The 16,167-nt window shown below is 43.4% G+C and overlaps 1 protein-coding gene across 1 annotated transcript in view; it reads right to left on the reverse strand.

Annotated features, from left to right (window-relative positions):
• HASPIN (histone H3 associated protein kinase) overlaps positions 1–16,167 on the reverse strand; it is a 775,218-nt gene that overhangs the window by 149,097 nt on the left and 609,954 nt on the right. The window contains exon 14 of the mRNA XM_078671435.1: positions 2,654–2,796. Within this exon, the coding sequence (XP_078527561.1) occupies positions 2,654–2,796 (143 nt within the window). The remainder of the gene's footprint in view (positions 1–2,653; positions 2,797–16,167) is intronic.

Below are 16,167 nucleotides of genomic sequence, written 5' to 3' on the forward strand. Positions count from 1 at the left end.
GGTGGGGTTTCCAATCTAGAAGCCCTGGAAGCTCTAGGTGGGGGTGAACACAACTCCTGAATATCATTGTTTGGGGTGTCAAGAATTTCATTATTGGATGTAACTGAGGTGTCCTGAACATTTTCTGCGTGGACCTGAACATCCACGGATACCACTGCCTGATTCCCCTGGCCACAACTATCCGATGATTTTGTTACGTCCACTGGTATAGGTGAAGTTGGAATAGTGACAGGAGAGCTCCCCCGCCCTAATGATGCTCTTCTATCACTATTAATTTTGTTAACAACTTTCACCAGATAATTATCTAATGTGGCCATTGCAGTAGGCGTCTTATCATCTTTATGTTTAGACATGGTTGTTTCTTATAGTTAAAACCACAATAATTAAACTTTAAAAAATAAAGGCTATCATGAATTGACAAAAACTTAAATATAATACTTAGGTTACTCTCCTATTAGCATAATATTTTAAGTTCCATAGGATAAAAAACGAAGTCCTAAGTCAATAAAAAATGCCCGCTATATACACAAGGCCAATAGTAAGACTAGACCGTGATTTTATCAATCACTTTCCATATATAGGGACCCACAGTAATAATAGGCACAAGTCTCACGGTCTTCGGCGCCGGGAAACCCTTTCTGGGTAGCTGTTGCGCTTTACAAATGGAAAAAATAAAATAAATAATAAATAAATAAATACGGGTAGATGACGGGGGGGGGGGGGGGGGTCGCACAGCCCAGCCACGTCCAGCCACGGACTGTCACAGACTGTCCGCCCTTTGTTCGGGCTTCGTGCGGCTCGTCATAGGATATGATATTATACACCGGTGGGCTGGGTGCGGGCCTCCTCGCAGGTGTTAAGCACGCACAGGCTCCTGGTCCTTGGAGTCCCGTGCGGCGTGTGCTTGTTGATTGTGACCCCCTCCGCGGCAATTCCAATCGGTGAAGAACACCACCAGGGGTTTTAGCAGCACTCTGGACAATTGCGCAATGCAGGACCCGCGCCAGCGGGTCCGGCGAGGTCTCTTAAAGTGCCGGTGGGCTGGGGGCGGGCCTCCTCGCAGGTGTTAAGCACGCGCGGGCTCCTGGTCCTTGGAGTCCTGTGCGGCGTGTGTTTGTTGATTGTGACCCCCCTCCGCGGCAATTCCAATCGGTGAAGAGCCCCACCAGGGGTTTTAGCAGCACTCTGGACAATTTCGCGATGCGGGACATCATCATGTAAAAAAAGACTAATTTATTGTATTTAAAATTACAATATAACATGTACAATATTGTATTATACTGGATTAAAAAGATTTTAAAAAACATTTTTTATCTTGAATTTTAAAATTGTTGATGAATATTCAAATATCAAAATACAAAAATTCCATCATAATCTGATTAATTTCTTCTGATTATTATAAACATAAATAGAAATAAATACAACAAACCCAAAATTAAAAAACAATTAAAATGATGAAAATATTCTTTCTCAAGTTACATCAAAGTCAAAACAATGGCTCAAGTTGTGGACACATCGTTTTGGTGGTTTCTTTATTGAGTCTCTCCACCTTCTTCAGGACAAACAATTATAGTAAGAGACATGAATATAGATAAAAAATAAAGAATTCATGTTTACACCTATTAAATCCAGTATAGTAATTAAGACACAATTTACATAGCCAGGTTCAGTTTTTTCCCAATTTCTATAACTAGTCCAATCTCCATTCATAATCATATTGTACCTATTATCCATTCATTCATTCCTTCATACTAGGTTTGTTACACACAATGCGGTGTCCCACTCATTCATTATCCATAAACAAAAGCCTTATTTGAGGGCTCAAGTGTGTTTTCAATCATTTTCTATTTATGGTCCCTGTTCTTAAATGAACAAGTCATGGGACTTTTGTTGCTCTACATTACAAAATTATTCAAAATACTTTAGTATAGGAAGGGGCATTTGTTACAAAACCCACCAAAATAATATTTTACCTACCCAAAAAACAGGGAAACTATTTTCTCCTTCTACGCTTTTCTTAATTGAGTCATCATAAGAGTACAATTTTCTTTGTAGGACCATTCTAAAAGGAAAAATACTTCCATTTACTTCCATTACATAGTCTAAAATGATCGAAAACATGCTTGAATTTAAGAACATTGAAGCCCTCGAATACGGTATCCAGTATAATACGATATTGTACATGTTATATTATAATTTTAAATATAATAAATGAGACTGTTTTACATGATACAGTGTTTGCATATTCCTGCTAACCGGCAAGAAAGGTTGTACCTTCAAAACAGAAGTTATCTTGTATGGATGGCATGAGTCAGTGAATAAATGTCAGGAAAAGGGATTTTTTTTATTAGTGAATTTACTTTGAGACCCTGCTCCCTTTTCAAATAATAGGGTATCCCTCCCATCTTTAGTGGAGTTGATGTTAAAACAGCCTATTTCACAGAACGTAAAGTAGAAAAACTATGAAAATCTTACTTTCAGAGATTTGTCTATCAGTATTGGAATTTTGTCTGCTTGTGCAAAGAAAATATTAAGTTAAAAGTTCTGAGGCTCAACATTTGGTCAAATAGATGTTCTCAGGCAACAAAATAAATGTAAGTCATAATATACTCTATCTCATCTTTCTTTTATAGTACATTGGTCATCCAGTTACCTTTTTCCAGCCGCGATAGTGTGTAGTCTATGATGTTCACTTCAATTTTGTGAGTTGGAATCTGAAGAGTTGAACCATTAAGCTTGAACTTTATTGTGCTGACAGATGTTTTTTTCACCAGAACGTTGCCCCAGTGAAGGTCTCTGAAATGATGCAAATGCAAAGAATAGGTAACAATTTTCAGGAACCTGTTTCAAGAGGCCTCAGGTGGACACCAAAGGGAAATTAAGAGACATACCGAAAATACAGTAAAATGTGCTTAGGGAAGGAATGAGTCTAAGAATCAGACAAGTTGCATGAGAGACTGATGAATTGAGAAACTTGGAGGACGAGTAGGGTTAAGTTCACAAATAGGATTATAGACAAAGGAACATAATTTGCAAAAGGAGATTGGGGAAAAGAATCAGAAAAGGGAATGTGGATTATCACTAGAAAATGATTATTATGTGAAGGAAAACAGGTCATAAAGAAACCAAGATTAATCTCTTTGAAGGAGAATAACCACAAAGCTAGAAAGCTTGAGTTAGAGTGACCATATGAGGGACAGGGACATAGAGCAAGAAGGTGAGACATTCATGCACTAAACATGGAGAGAAGAGAATTAAAGTAAGAGTCAAGCTGGAAACTGAGTAGAAGAAATCTGAAGCGAGGGGAGAGGCATAGTAAAGGCAAGTACCAAAATGTGGGGAGTAAAGCAGAAAAGACCGGCAGAAAAAGGAGACAAGATAAAATTCATTTATAACGCCAGGTCTCCACTAACGGTATTTACTATTATTTTATTAATAAAGAATATTTCAATGTAAATGCGAGATCCCCGAAACAATGTTCAATACTCATATTTCATTTCTGAAAACTAATTCATTAAAGAAATAACATCTGGATATGTTAATATTTTCTTAAATTAATTACTAAATATTCAAGTGAATTTGAATGAATTCACAATTCCCAAATTGACCAGTCTAAAAGAAAAACAGTTAGTCATGGTAATTCTAAACCTTCCAGACAACAAGGGTTTTAGTGATTTGATAGGAAGCATGACATAAGCCAAGATCTAGCTGAACTAGTTTCAGGATCAGACACCAGAATTGGAGCTGGGTCTGGAACAGGCACTTCTGGAGTCGAAGTCAGAGCCGAACCGGCAAGAAGTAGCGTGGCATGCTGTAAGGGTGTTGAGGCGTGGGCAGAGGCCAAGAACCTTGAACAAGCTATGGGAAGGCCCATCCAGCAGCAGCCTGATTGAAGCCTGGCAAATCTTGCCAGCGTGACGTATAAACTCCTTGAAGACTTCAATCTGCAGCAGGGTCTACATTGGCTGGGGAAATGTAGCCCCATCAGTTCCAACGGGCTCCGAGTTGGAGACCACTGCTGGAGTCAGTATGATTTCTCTGGACTGGTGAGGAGTGGATTTCCACTTGGGTGGCTTCTTCTTTCATTTGGACTTGTCTTTTGACCTCAGCCTTGACTATTCAAGAACAGTGACATGGATCAACAACAGGAGCAACCCCTGGAATTTGAGTGGGACTAACCTTACTTTCTATGTTTGGCGACATACAGCTTTTGCACTCCCTGATAGCTTAACAGTGCATTAGGGAGCATTTTCACAGGGTTTCCAGTTCTGCATGGTACCCGAGCCCCAAAGATCTTTTGTGACCTTTAGATACTGCATAGTTTAGTATCTGTAGTTCTCCGAGAGAACATTTCCCTAGCACAACACCAAAAATAATAATTTGGAATTTTGTAAAATATCTAGAAAAAGTTGGGAGTGGAGCTCTCGATCTGAAACGTAATGCATGGAAAAAGAGGAAGTGATGTCAGTGGTGGAACAACTACTCAGCTCCATGTCTGTACTTCCGGAGGCAGAACAGTGCCACTGAGCCTGGAGGTGCCACCTGCCATTGCATAGAAGCTAGTGCAAGAAATGTTTTTGGATCCAGTCTGGCACCTGGGAAATTCAAAAGATGAGGAATTTGTAGTTACAAGTATCCATCAGAAAGGATACATAATTTTTTCACATTGGTTCTGATGAACACTGTCTTCCATTTACTGATTTGCAGATGGAAATCCTAGAAAGCTTCAACACAATGCTTTTGCAAAGCTGTATGAAGGTCACAAATATCATCATGTTGTGAGACACCAGAAAACAGTGAAAACAGCATGCATACATCGTGGTCTGTGCTTCAATTTCTCTTTCAGGAGAGAGACTGAATCCGGAACTATTTTTCCGATCAACAGCTCTCTAGTGCCACCAGATGGTGCCAAGTTATGCAAATAGCAGCTTCAGAAAACGTCATCACTGTGTGAGCCACAAGACAGTAATTTTCTACACAGGTGTGCAACAAAGATCAAGTGGCTGCAAATTTCAGCCAACAGGACACCGCTGGGAAGAGCAGTAAAATCTGCCGTTAACCTCAGTGAGGGTTTAAGGAATGCTAGTTGGAGAAGGTTAGACAGGACACCCATAGTATGGTTTTCTCCCAGACATTTTGCCTACACTACTGTATTTTTGCTGAACCTGTTTTCGTTAGAATTTAGAGTCTGTGCACTTTACCCTTGCTAAGAAGCAATAAAGTACATGCGCTCTTTCCTTTAAAACATGGTAAAATTGAAATATACCCGACTGGCATAGTTAATGTACTGATAAGTCCCTAGTATAAGGTACCATATATACTCAATGTCTGTAAAGTAAATGCTACAAGTGGCATGCAGTACTTATTGTGCCGCCCAGTAAGTAGCACTCGAAAACAATTCTCCTGCTGCCACTGCAGCCTACAACTACCATTTCGATCTGGCAAAATAAACCATTGCTAGGTCAAAACCTTCCTTTTCAATACTTACAAGTCCTTCCAAAGGCTCATAGGGCAGGGTGCATATTATTTAAAAAGTAGGGCATGTGTACTTAAGTTTTACATATCCTGGCAGTGAAAAAATGCCTAGAGTTGTTTAACCCTGTAGCAAGGCTATCTCTCCTATAGATGAACTCTTGTTTACCGTATTACACCTCATAAGTGATAACACCTGTTTGGGAGCTGATAGAGACAAACTCCTTCCATGTATTTGAAATTTAATTCAAAATCCTCTCAGATTTTAAATTGCTTATCTGAAAATGTCACTTTTAGAGAGTTGGCATTTTCTGACTAAAGCAAAAGTGCCTTTCTGCCGGTGTCACAGGACTTTTAATGGCTCGTCTGCGGTATAATGTTTATTCCTTCCAGACTGGGGACATAACGGCCTTGGGTGTGGGGAAGTGCTCCCCTTCTGAGCAGGATGGCCTGGGGGGGGGTTCTACTCGGGAAGCGCCCACAGCATCGGAGTCAAAACCTCGCCAAATGTGTCAACAAAATGGAGCAAAAAGGAACATTAATATGGGCGGAGCTACAAGGAACATTATTATGGGTGGTTGCTGGGGATGGGTGGATGTGTGGCATACTGCATGGATGGATGAGTGAATGGATGGGTGATGGTGGATGTTGCAGAATGTATGGGTGATGGTGGCTGAATGTATGGCTGGGTGGTTGCTAGGGGATGGGTGGGTTTATGAGTGGCTGGATGCGTGCATGAAGGATGGATGGATGGAAGGATATTGGTGGATGAATGGATGGGTGAATGGAAGGATATTGGTGGATGAATGGATGGATGGGTGGCATTTAACATGGGCGGAGCTACAAGGAACATTATTAGGGGTGGTTACTAGGGGATGGGTGGATGTGTGGCATACTGCATGGATGGATAAGTGAATGGATGGGTGATGGTGGGTGTTGCAGAATGGATGGGTGATGGTGGCTGAATGTATGGCTGGGTGGTTGCTAGGCGATGGGTGGATGGGTGGGTTTATGAGTGGCTGGATGCGTGCATGAAGGATGGATGGATGGATGAATGGAAGGATATTGGTGGATGAATGGAAGGATATTGGTGGATGAAGGGATGGATGGGTGGGGGCTCACATGCCGTTTCACAATGTAACTCGGGTAATCCAAAGTCCTTTTGTATTGCAACTGGTACTTTTGTAAAGCGCCTTGACACCTTCAGGTAATGTTCGCGCTATATAAATCCGCATATCTCAGCTGGACGGAGGCGCCCTGCCCTTTCTGAGCAGTTTCCATTATGAATCACGCCGCCCTCTGGAGTGTAGGCAGAGTGCTTGGCGACTAGCGGCCGATGGGTGGGGCACGTGCTGCCTCCCAGTCGGTCACCCACCGGCGAGCAGGAGGCGTGCCCAGTGGTGGGAAGTGAAGCTCAGCCCTGGCTAGGGAAACATTGGGCATTAAGGCACACAAAAACAAGGAAACATAGGGCAGATGGGCACACAAAAACGAGTGAAACATAGCGCAGAGGGGCACGGAAAACGTTTGAAACATTGGGCATTAAGGCACACAAAAACGAGGTGAACATAGGGCAGATGGGCACGAAAAAAAAGGGAAAGATAGGGCACAAGTGCACAAAAAACGAGCGAAACGGGCATTAAGGCACACAAAAACGAGGGGAACATCGGGCAGATGGGCACAGAAAAACGAGTGAAACATAGCGCAGAGGGGCACGAAAAACGTTTGAAACATAGGGCTGAGGTGCACAAAAAACGAGGGAAACATTGGGAATTAAGGCACACAAAACCGAGGTGAACATAAAGCAGATGGGCACACAAAAACGAGTGAAACATAGCGCAGAGGGGCACGATTATATGATTATATGATACAACACAAAAATTGGAAAGGGCCCTAAATAATCGGATGAAATATTGGGCAAATGAGAACTCCATGCTTTAGATCTAAGAATCAAGCTATCCTGGCTGATGAGGGCTGAAAGCCTGAAACCACTCCTAGGATGCTTGTTTCTTTTTTATGTTGCTGATTTATGTTTTTTTATGCATTTTAATCAGAAACATAAAAAAAAGCACTTGAAAGTTTCTTGTTTTTTTGTGGATTAGGCGAGGCTCGGACCTTAGTTCCCAGCACCAAAGTCGGCAGCGCTATTTGTGTGGCCACATCCTCTCCCGTAGTGCGGGGCCTGCATTTTGCATGTATTTCACATATTCCCCTGCTGTACACCCCACCAAAATCCAAATCAGCCTCCAGATGTACTTTTATTTATGCAAAGCAGTTAATCTCCCTTAAAAAGGTTGCCTTCCCTGTACAATGTAAACAGTAGCATGAATTACCCCCATGTCACCGGAACAATGTTACAAGCAGAGATTACGCAATATCTGCCATTTAAAATGTTATCAGTCGGTCTAAGAGTTGAAATGAAGACTGCCGAATGCGCTGGGGTACAAGCAGGTTCACGCGGCAAATAAAAAAAATGCGTTGTTTTGCCCTGCGACGTGATGTTCTGCGGGGTGATGTTCGGGCCAATGGGAAGCAATGCAGTCGCGTTGCAAAAGTCGGCGATGTCTTTCTTCACGATGTAATGGACGGGGCGATGTGACAGACGCGATGTTACAGCGCGCGATCAGTGTGGCCGCGATGTAACGTCATACATCCCTACGCAATGCTTTAGTTATATTAAAAAATCGCCTGGCTCATGTCCATTAAAGCTAGGTGGGTTGTAAAGTTTGCCGTTATAAACATTGGGCTGTGGTTCTAAAAATGTTGGGAAGCCACGGCTTAGATAATGGTAGTAGTGTGGCTGATGAGTAGATTGGTTACAATCAGGTTGTTCTGCATGATTTGGGGGGCTTGTTACATTTTTGCAAGTAAGCATCTATATTGTCCGTTTTTTTACTTGGTGACCTTGAAGCTTTGTCTTTTTTAGATAGCATTTTATCTGCACTTCTTATTAAGCTTATCCATGCCCACCAAATGGGGAAGGCTTTGTACTTTTCCTTGGGCTACCAGAAGATTGAGGAGTAGTTGGTCTTGAACTAAAACTACTTACCCTATCAACATCTGAACGTTGGTTAACATTCTCTTAAATCAGCTCTTTCCATCAAATGCTCCTACATTTTGACTACAGTTACAATTGCCTTAACAGTGGAGGCTTTGTTTTGTTCATAGATCAACTTACAACCTGCACCTTGTACTCTGTCTAACTGTATTATTTTATTCAAAGCAAATATAAATCTTTGAAATTAAAAGAAGTATCTATAAGAACCTGTTCCCTTTCCTTCCTTTAATTATGATCTTTCTGGTAAATAATCTATTTGCCCTGTTACTTCTCTGTTCATTGTAATGGCCTCTTTTACATCTAAGAACGTCCCAAGTTAGAAATCCAGCACACTGTCTCAGACTATGGTTTGCACTCCACTTCTGAGGGCACGAAAAGAAAAACATACAAGAAATTGTCATAAGTGTGCGGGTGACAATTATATGCGGCTACTTTAGGACACCTTTTAAGTCATACAGAGTAACTGTGGAGCTGCACAGCGCCACCTAATGGAACACAAGAGCATTGCTGACGAATCCCATGTATCCTTTGAGGTACATAGTTATATTCTAAAGGTGAAGAATCTACAGTTAGATCAGGTATACCACAAAAGGAGTATTTATGAACCTTTTCTTTGCTGCCTTGTCTGCCTTCATGTCTCTCCCTGGTCAACACTCTATTTTTTAGGTCAGCTTTAGTGGTGTTTTCTCACAGGTCTGCTTTATTGGTTTTCTCCCACTCCTTTGGCAATGGGATTTGAGTTTGGTGTTAACCTTGCTAATGGCTTCACCAATTGACCCAACACAATATTTACTTAGTTTGTTTGCTAGCTTTCTATACTTCTTTCTCACTCCACTAAGGTGGAGGAGAACTTCCATAGATTGGACCTCAGGGGTGCTTGATCTTACTGCAGTGACTGCACAAGACAGGACACAGTGGATGATACGTTTTTCACTGGATTTGTTGGTCTCAAGAATTCCAGTCAGTCACCATATGTGCAATTTAACATTGAGACTCTTTGTGTTTAAAGATCTGTTTATGCTTTGGCCAAAAAAGATCCTCTGTAAGAAATTGGGTTATTAGTTGAGAAGGGTGTTAGCTCGGCTCAGATAATAAACCTAATCCTGGTCAAGGTGAACCACAAAAGACACTAAATAAACCTGTGCTTAGCCTTCGGGTAGCTTGGCAGAAGCAGTCCGTTTTAACTTAGAGGCAATTTTTAAAGTAGGTTCAAAGGTTCAAAATATGCTTTATTCGATATTCAGCAATGAAATATCATATAAGCGAAGAGTTTCATAAAATATCATACAAACATATAATTACAAAAATAATTTAAAACAAAGAATTTGGTCAATTCATTAAAATAAGTAAATGGTAACCAATTAAAAAGCAAGAACTGGAAAACCAAACTTAGAGTGATAACTTAAAAAAAGGAGCAATCAATTAGGCCTTGATGCATAGCATGTACGACAGGATACATATATACAATTATTAAGAACAAAATGGGCTTTTTCCATTTTACATGTCTGAGTAGAACACATGGTGGAGTCCCCTTTCACCGATTGTTATTGTTCATTACTCTGGGACCCGGGTAAAAATCGAACAAGTCCCAAGTGGAAATAGGGGCATCACCGGGTTTTGATTGAGAATGTCTTAAAAAGGGGACAATGTTCCTGTGTTTAAATCTGATCAATATCAGATCTCCCGAGATGTCTTTAGGCAGTCTGCCTAACCACCCCACCCTCCTGACGCTCACAATTCCGCCATCTAGGGCGGGCGGCAGCGGTCTATTGTTGTGAAGCCAAAAGATGGTCTTATTTAGCAGCTCCTCGGTTGTTTCGTGATTTCCCTGGCCAAGTTCAGGCACCCCGGAAAGAACGGACACGTAGGGGGCAGCTTCAGGGGGTAAATTAATTCTATGCCTTCTTGGCTGAGGATATCTAGGGGCTTTAAAATGGGCACTAGTGGGGTTAGGAGCGTTAATATGGCCCCTTGGGAAGGGTATACTCAGGGCAGGGTCAATTGTTCGTGCTTTTCTGAGTTCAATAGGAATAGGCTTGTCCGGGTTTATACAGAGCGTGGAACGTGGGGAAACAACAGAATTTGCAGTGGGTGGATAAGACCTTTTTACTATTAGTTCAACACTGGTCAACCTGTCTCCCAACTCCTTAATTTTAGTGACCAGAGGTAGCAAAGCAGCATGCAACAATCGCTCAAATTCGGCCAATAGGGTCGATTGAAAGGGGGAAACAGGATTATTTAATGTAGACCCTGCTTTATGTGGCGTTAACAGATTTGGATTGGCAGGGAGGGAAGGGGAGCTACGACACATTAGGTTAACATTTAATGGAATTTCCTCATTGTTAAATTGGATTAAATCAGGGGATACAGGCACAATCTGGGTGGTACAGTTTATGAGATCATTGTCTTTGCCCAGTCTGGGGGGAGTTAATGTATCAGGGACATAGTTAGTGCCGCACACGACATTGAGCTCTTCCCAAAAAGACATCATGGGAGGACTATGTATGGCCCGTCGACGACACTGGACAATGGAACATAGATAAGTAAACTGTCGTCTGTACCTCTTATGTTAGGACCAAATGGGGTGGCCCGCCCCGGCCTCCTCTGGCCTCCGAGGGCCACAGAGGGCCCGCCCTTTGCCCGGGCTTAGCCCGGCGCCCGCCCCCGCGCGCGTCCCGCGACGCGGAGGGAGTGTCCTCTTCAAGTAGCGCCTCCGGGCGCGCTGTGGGCGGAATCAGGAAGTGGGCGCTAAGCTCCCTGGGAGCTGTAGTCTCAAGCCGCGAGATGGAAAGCGGTGGCGGCGAGACTGCAGCGTCAGGGACCCAGGAGCTACTGTGCCAGCATCCACCCTCCGGTAAGAAGCCCTCCGGCTGGATTTACAGTATTTACGCAGCTCTCAAACAGTAATAACCTAAAAAGGCAAGATTCATTCCAAACAAATAAAAAGAAAATAGAAGATACTTCAATCAATAAAATAACACCAAAATTATCACTACAGCTGGAATATCAGTTTTCTAAGTTTAAAGACAAATAGCACCAAAAAGGTGTAAAGCACCAGCTGGTGGCATCTGATTGTGCCAGACTGGGACAAAGTCACATGTTCAGGCCAACCGTAATGGAGCACCTGCCAGGTATGGAACCAGGTGCAGCCTACTGGAAGTTGTACCTTTTGCACTTGCTGCTGGAGCTGCATGGTGCTGTGATGCAAGACTCTGCTATGAGCTGTGTCGAGTCCTTGAGGCCGCTATGAAGAGCTGCATGGTGCTAGGATACAAGATCCTGCATCAGTTTGTGCCGCAAAGCGTCACCTCTGGTGAATTAGTCAACCAGGAGCTGCAAGGTACTGCACTTCAAGGTCCTGCATCAGTCTGCACCATGCTACGTCACACCTGGTGAAAAATCTTCATTTGCACAGGGATAAGTTTACTCTGACTACAGCCAATGGGCCCATTACATTTGGGGAAGCTCTAGGGTTAGGTCAGAACTCACTTCCACAGAGGCAACCAGTTCAGGTCTGGTCAGCTGGGAAGGAGAAACTCCCTCTGGAAGCTTGTTGTGTACCTGCACAAACATGTCGGCGAACTGTCCCTGGGAGTAATTTCTAGGGATCCTGAGTTGAAGGCAAGCAGGTGCATTCTTACTTATTCAGACAGAAGGGCAGTTTGTCTGAATCTTCCATAGGTTCAGGAGTGTTCTGATGAGAAAGAATCAGGGTGCCACTTTTGTGTCCAGTTCCTGCCTTTGTGATGGGGTCCCTCTTTTTGTCTACCCTTAAACTGGTTCGGGTCAGTTCTTCCCCTGGGTTTGACTCCAAACTTTCTAAGTGGTCATAGGGCAGGACAGCCCAGGTGTGAGAAGCAATTGCGAGTGGCTGGACAGGCAGCTACAGAAGTCAAGAAAGGGCTAGGCACAGCTCCCAAGCTACTATTTGAAGCTCAGGAAGAGTGAGAACGGATGTATGACGTTACATCGCGGCCACACTGATCGCGCGCTGTAACATCGCGTCTGTCACATCGCCCCGTCCATTACATCGTGAAGAAAGACATCGCAGACTTTTGCAACGCGACTGCATTGCTTCCCATTGGCCCGAACATCACCCCGCAGAACATCACGTCGCAGGGCAAAACAACGCATTTTTTTTATTTGCCGCGTGAACCTGCTTGTACCCCAGCGCATTCGGCAGTCTTCATTTCAACTCTTAGACCGACTGATAACATTTTAAATGGCAGATATTGCGTAATCTCTGCTTGTAACATTCTTCCGGTGACATGGGGGTAATTCATGCTACTGTTTACATTGTACAGGGGGGCAACCTTTTTAAGGGAGATTAACTGCTTTGCATAAATAAAAGTACATCTGGAGGCTGATTTGGATTTTGGTGGGGTGGACAGCAGGGGAATATGTGAAATACATGCAAAATGCAGGCCCCGCACTACGGGAGAGGATGTGGCCACACAAATAGCGCTGCCGACTTTGGTGCTGGGAACTAAGGTTCGAGCCTCGCCTAATCCACAAAAAAACAAGAAACTTTCAAGTGCTTTTTTTTATGTTTCTGATTAAAATGCATAAAAAAACATAAATCAGCAACATAAAAAAGAAACAAGCATCCTAGGAGTGGTTTCAGGCTTTCAGCCCTCATCAGCCAGGATAGCTTGATTCTTAGATCTAAAGCATGGAGTTCTCATTTGCCCAATATTTCATCCGATTATTTAGGGCCCTTTCCAATTTTTGTGTTGTATCATATAATCATATAATCGTGCCCCTCTGCGCTATGTTTCACTCGTTTTTGTGTGCCCATCTGCCCCATGTTCACCTCGGTTTTGTGTGCCTTAATGCCCAATGTTTCCATCGTTTTTTGTGCGGGAAGCGCCCACAGCATCGGAGTCAAAACCTCGCGGTGCCATCGCAGCGCGATTTTCACATCGCATCTTCGTTCACATCGCATGCAACGACTTCGCGATGTCATTAACATCGCATGCAACTACAACGCATGCGATGTTAGACATGACAGTGCGATGCGATGTCGGAAAACATGGTGGAAAACATGACACATTGCCAACTGTGTCAGAAAATGATGCAATGCGAATGTTGAAATTTATAAAGCACAGCGCGATGCAAAACATGACACATTGCCGATGCGAATGGTGAAAAACATGACAAATTGGCAAATGTAGATAACAAAGGCGTGTACATTGGCAAATTGGCAAATGTGTCAGAAAATGTTTCAGAAATCACAGCGCCAATGGTGAAAAACATGACAAATTGCACATGACAAATTGGCAAATGTGTCAGAAAATGTTTCATAAATCACAGCGCGATGCAAAACATGACACATTGCCAACTGTGTCACAAAATGTGTAATAAATGACAGTGCGATGCAAATGTTGAAAAACATGACAAATTGCCAAATGTGTCAACAAAATGGAGCAAAAAGGAACATTAATATGGGCGGAGCTACAAGGAACATTATTATGGGTGGTTGCTGGGGATGGGTGGATGTGTGGCATACTGCATGGATGGATGAGTGAATGGATGGGTGATGGTGGATGTTGCAGAATGGATGGGTGATGGTGGCTGAATGTATGGCTGGGTGGTTGCTAGGGGATGGGTGGGTTTATGAGTGGCTGGATGCGTGCATGAAGGATGGATGGATGGAAGGATATTGGTGGATGAATGGATGGGTGAATGGAAGGATATTGGTGGATGAATGGATGGATGGGTGGCATTTAACATGGGCGGAGCTACAAGGAACATTATTAGGGGTGGTTGCTAGGGGATGGGTGGATGTGTGGCATACTGCATGGATGGATGAGTGAATGGGTGGGTGTTGCAGAATGGATGGGTGATGGTGGCTGAATGTATGGCTGGGTGGTTGCTAGGCGATGGGTGGGTTTATGAGTGGCTGGATGCGTGCATGAAGGATGGATGGATGGATGAATGGAAGGATATTGGTGGATGAATGGATGGATGAATGGAAGGATATTGGTGGATGAAAGGATGGATGGGTGGGGGCTCACATGCCGTTTCACAATGTAACTCGGGTAATCCAAAGTCCTTTTGTATTGCAACTGGTACTTTTGTAAAGCGCCTTGACACCTTCAGGTAATGTTCGCGCTATATAAATCCGCATATCTCAGCTGGACGGAGGCGCCCTGCCCTTTCTGAGCAGTTTCCATTATGAATCACGCCGCCCTCTGGAGTGTAGGCAGAGTGCTTGGCGACTAGCGGCCGATGGGTGGGGCACGTGCTGCCTCCCAGTCGGTCACCCACCGGCGAGCAGGAGGCGCGCCCAGTGGTGGGAAGTGAAGCTCAGCCCTGGCTAGGGAAACATGGGGTACAAGCAGGTTCACGCGGCAAATAAAAAAAATGCGTTGTTTTGCCCTGCGACGTGATGTTCTGCGGGGTGATGTTCGGGCCAATGGGAAGCAATGCAGTCACGTTGCAAAAGTCGGCGATGTCTTTCTTCACGATGTAATGGACGGGGCGATGTGACAGACGCGATGTTACAGCGCGCGATCAGTGTGGCCGCGATGTAACGTCATACATCCGTTCTCACTCTTCCTGAGCTTCAAATAGTAGCTTGGGAGCTGTGCCTAGCCCTTTCTTGACTTCTGTAGCTGCCTGTCCAGCCACTCGCAATTGCTTCTCACACCTGGGCTGTCCTGCCCTATGACCACTTAGAAAGTTTGGAGTCAAACCCAGGGGAAGAACTGACCCGAACCAGTTTAAGGGTAGACAATTCGCATCGGCAATGTGTCATGTTTTGCATCGCGCTGTGATTTATGAATTTCAACATTCCCATCGCATCATTTTCTGACAAAGTTGGCAATGTGTCATGTTTTCCACCATGTTTTCCGACATCGCATCGCACTGTCATGTCTAACATCGCATGCGTTGTAGTTGCATGCGATGTTAATGACATCGCGCAGTCGTTGCATGCGATGTGAACGAAGATGCGATGTAAAAATCGCGCTGCGATGGCACCGCAAGGTTTTGACTCCGATGCTGTGGGCGCTTCCCATTGCGTAGTAGTGCACTGTGGTTTACAAATAGCTCATTTTCTTTGGAAACGGCCACTAAATCTGCAGAGACATACAGTTTTACTGACAAAACAATATGGCACACAAATGAAAATGTATGGCAATTGGGATTCAGTGAATATTTATAATGTATGAATCCTTCATAAAGTAGTGTCTGATTTTGTTTTGATCTTAAACATTTTGTTTCCATCATGTTCAGAACTATGAAAAAAGTGCTTCATTTTTGCTTTCCTAACTGCTAAAGTGGGAAAGTTCATTTACAGCTATGTATATTTCGATGTGAGTTATAAAAAATGAAATCCTGCAGCCTTTGCTTTCACACGATTTATACCCCAGCAAGATTGTCACATAATTCACTTCACTTTTCTTTCTCTGACTGCAAAGTGAAAGAAGTTTGTAAACATTAAGACCCATGTTAAATAATAAGCAGCAATTTGTCAGAAGACAAGGCCTGGCATTTGACATATGTCACTGAAGAGCAGCAAATGTGACAAGATAAGTACAGAATTTTAAGGTATGTTTATTTATTGCTTGCACTATCTACCAAAATTGGCTTGTGACCCACCATTGGATCGCGACCCAGTAAGGGCAACACTT

This window comes from Lissotriton helveticus, chromosome 12 (genome assembly GCF_964261635.1).
Source record: "Lissotriton helveticus chromosome 12, aLisHel1.1, whole genome shotgun sequence".
Taxonomy (NCBI): Eukaryota; Metazoa; Chordata; class Amphibia; order Caudata; family Salamandridae; genus Lissotriton; species Lissotriton helveticus.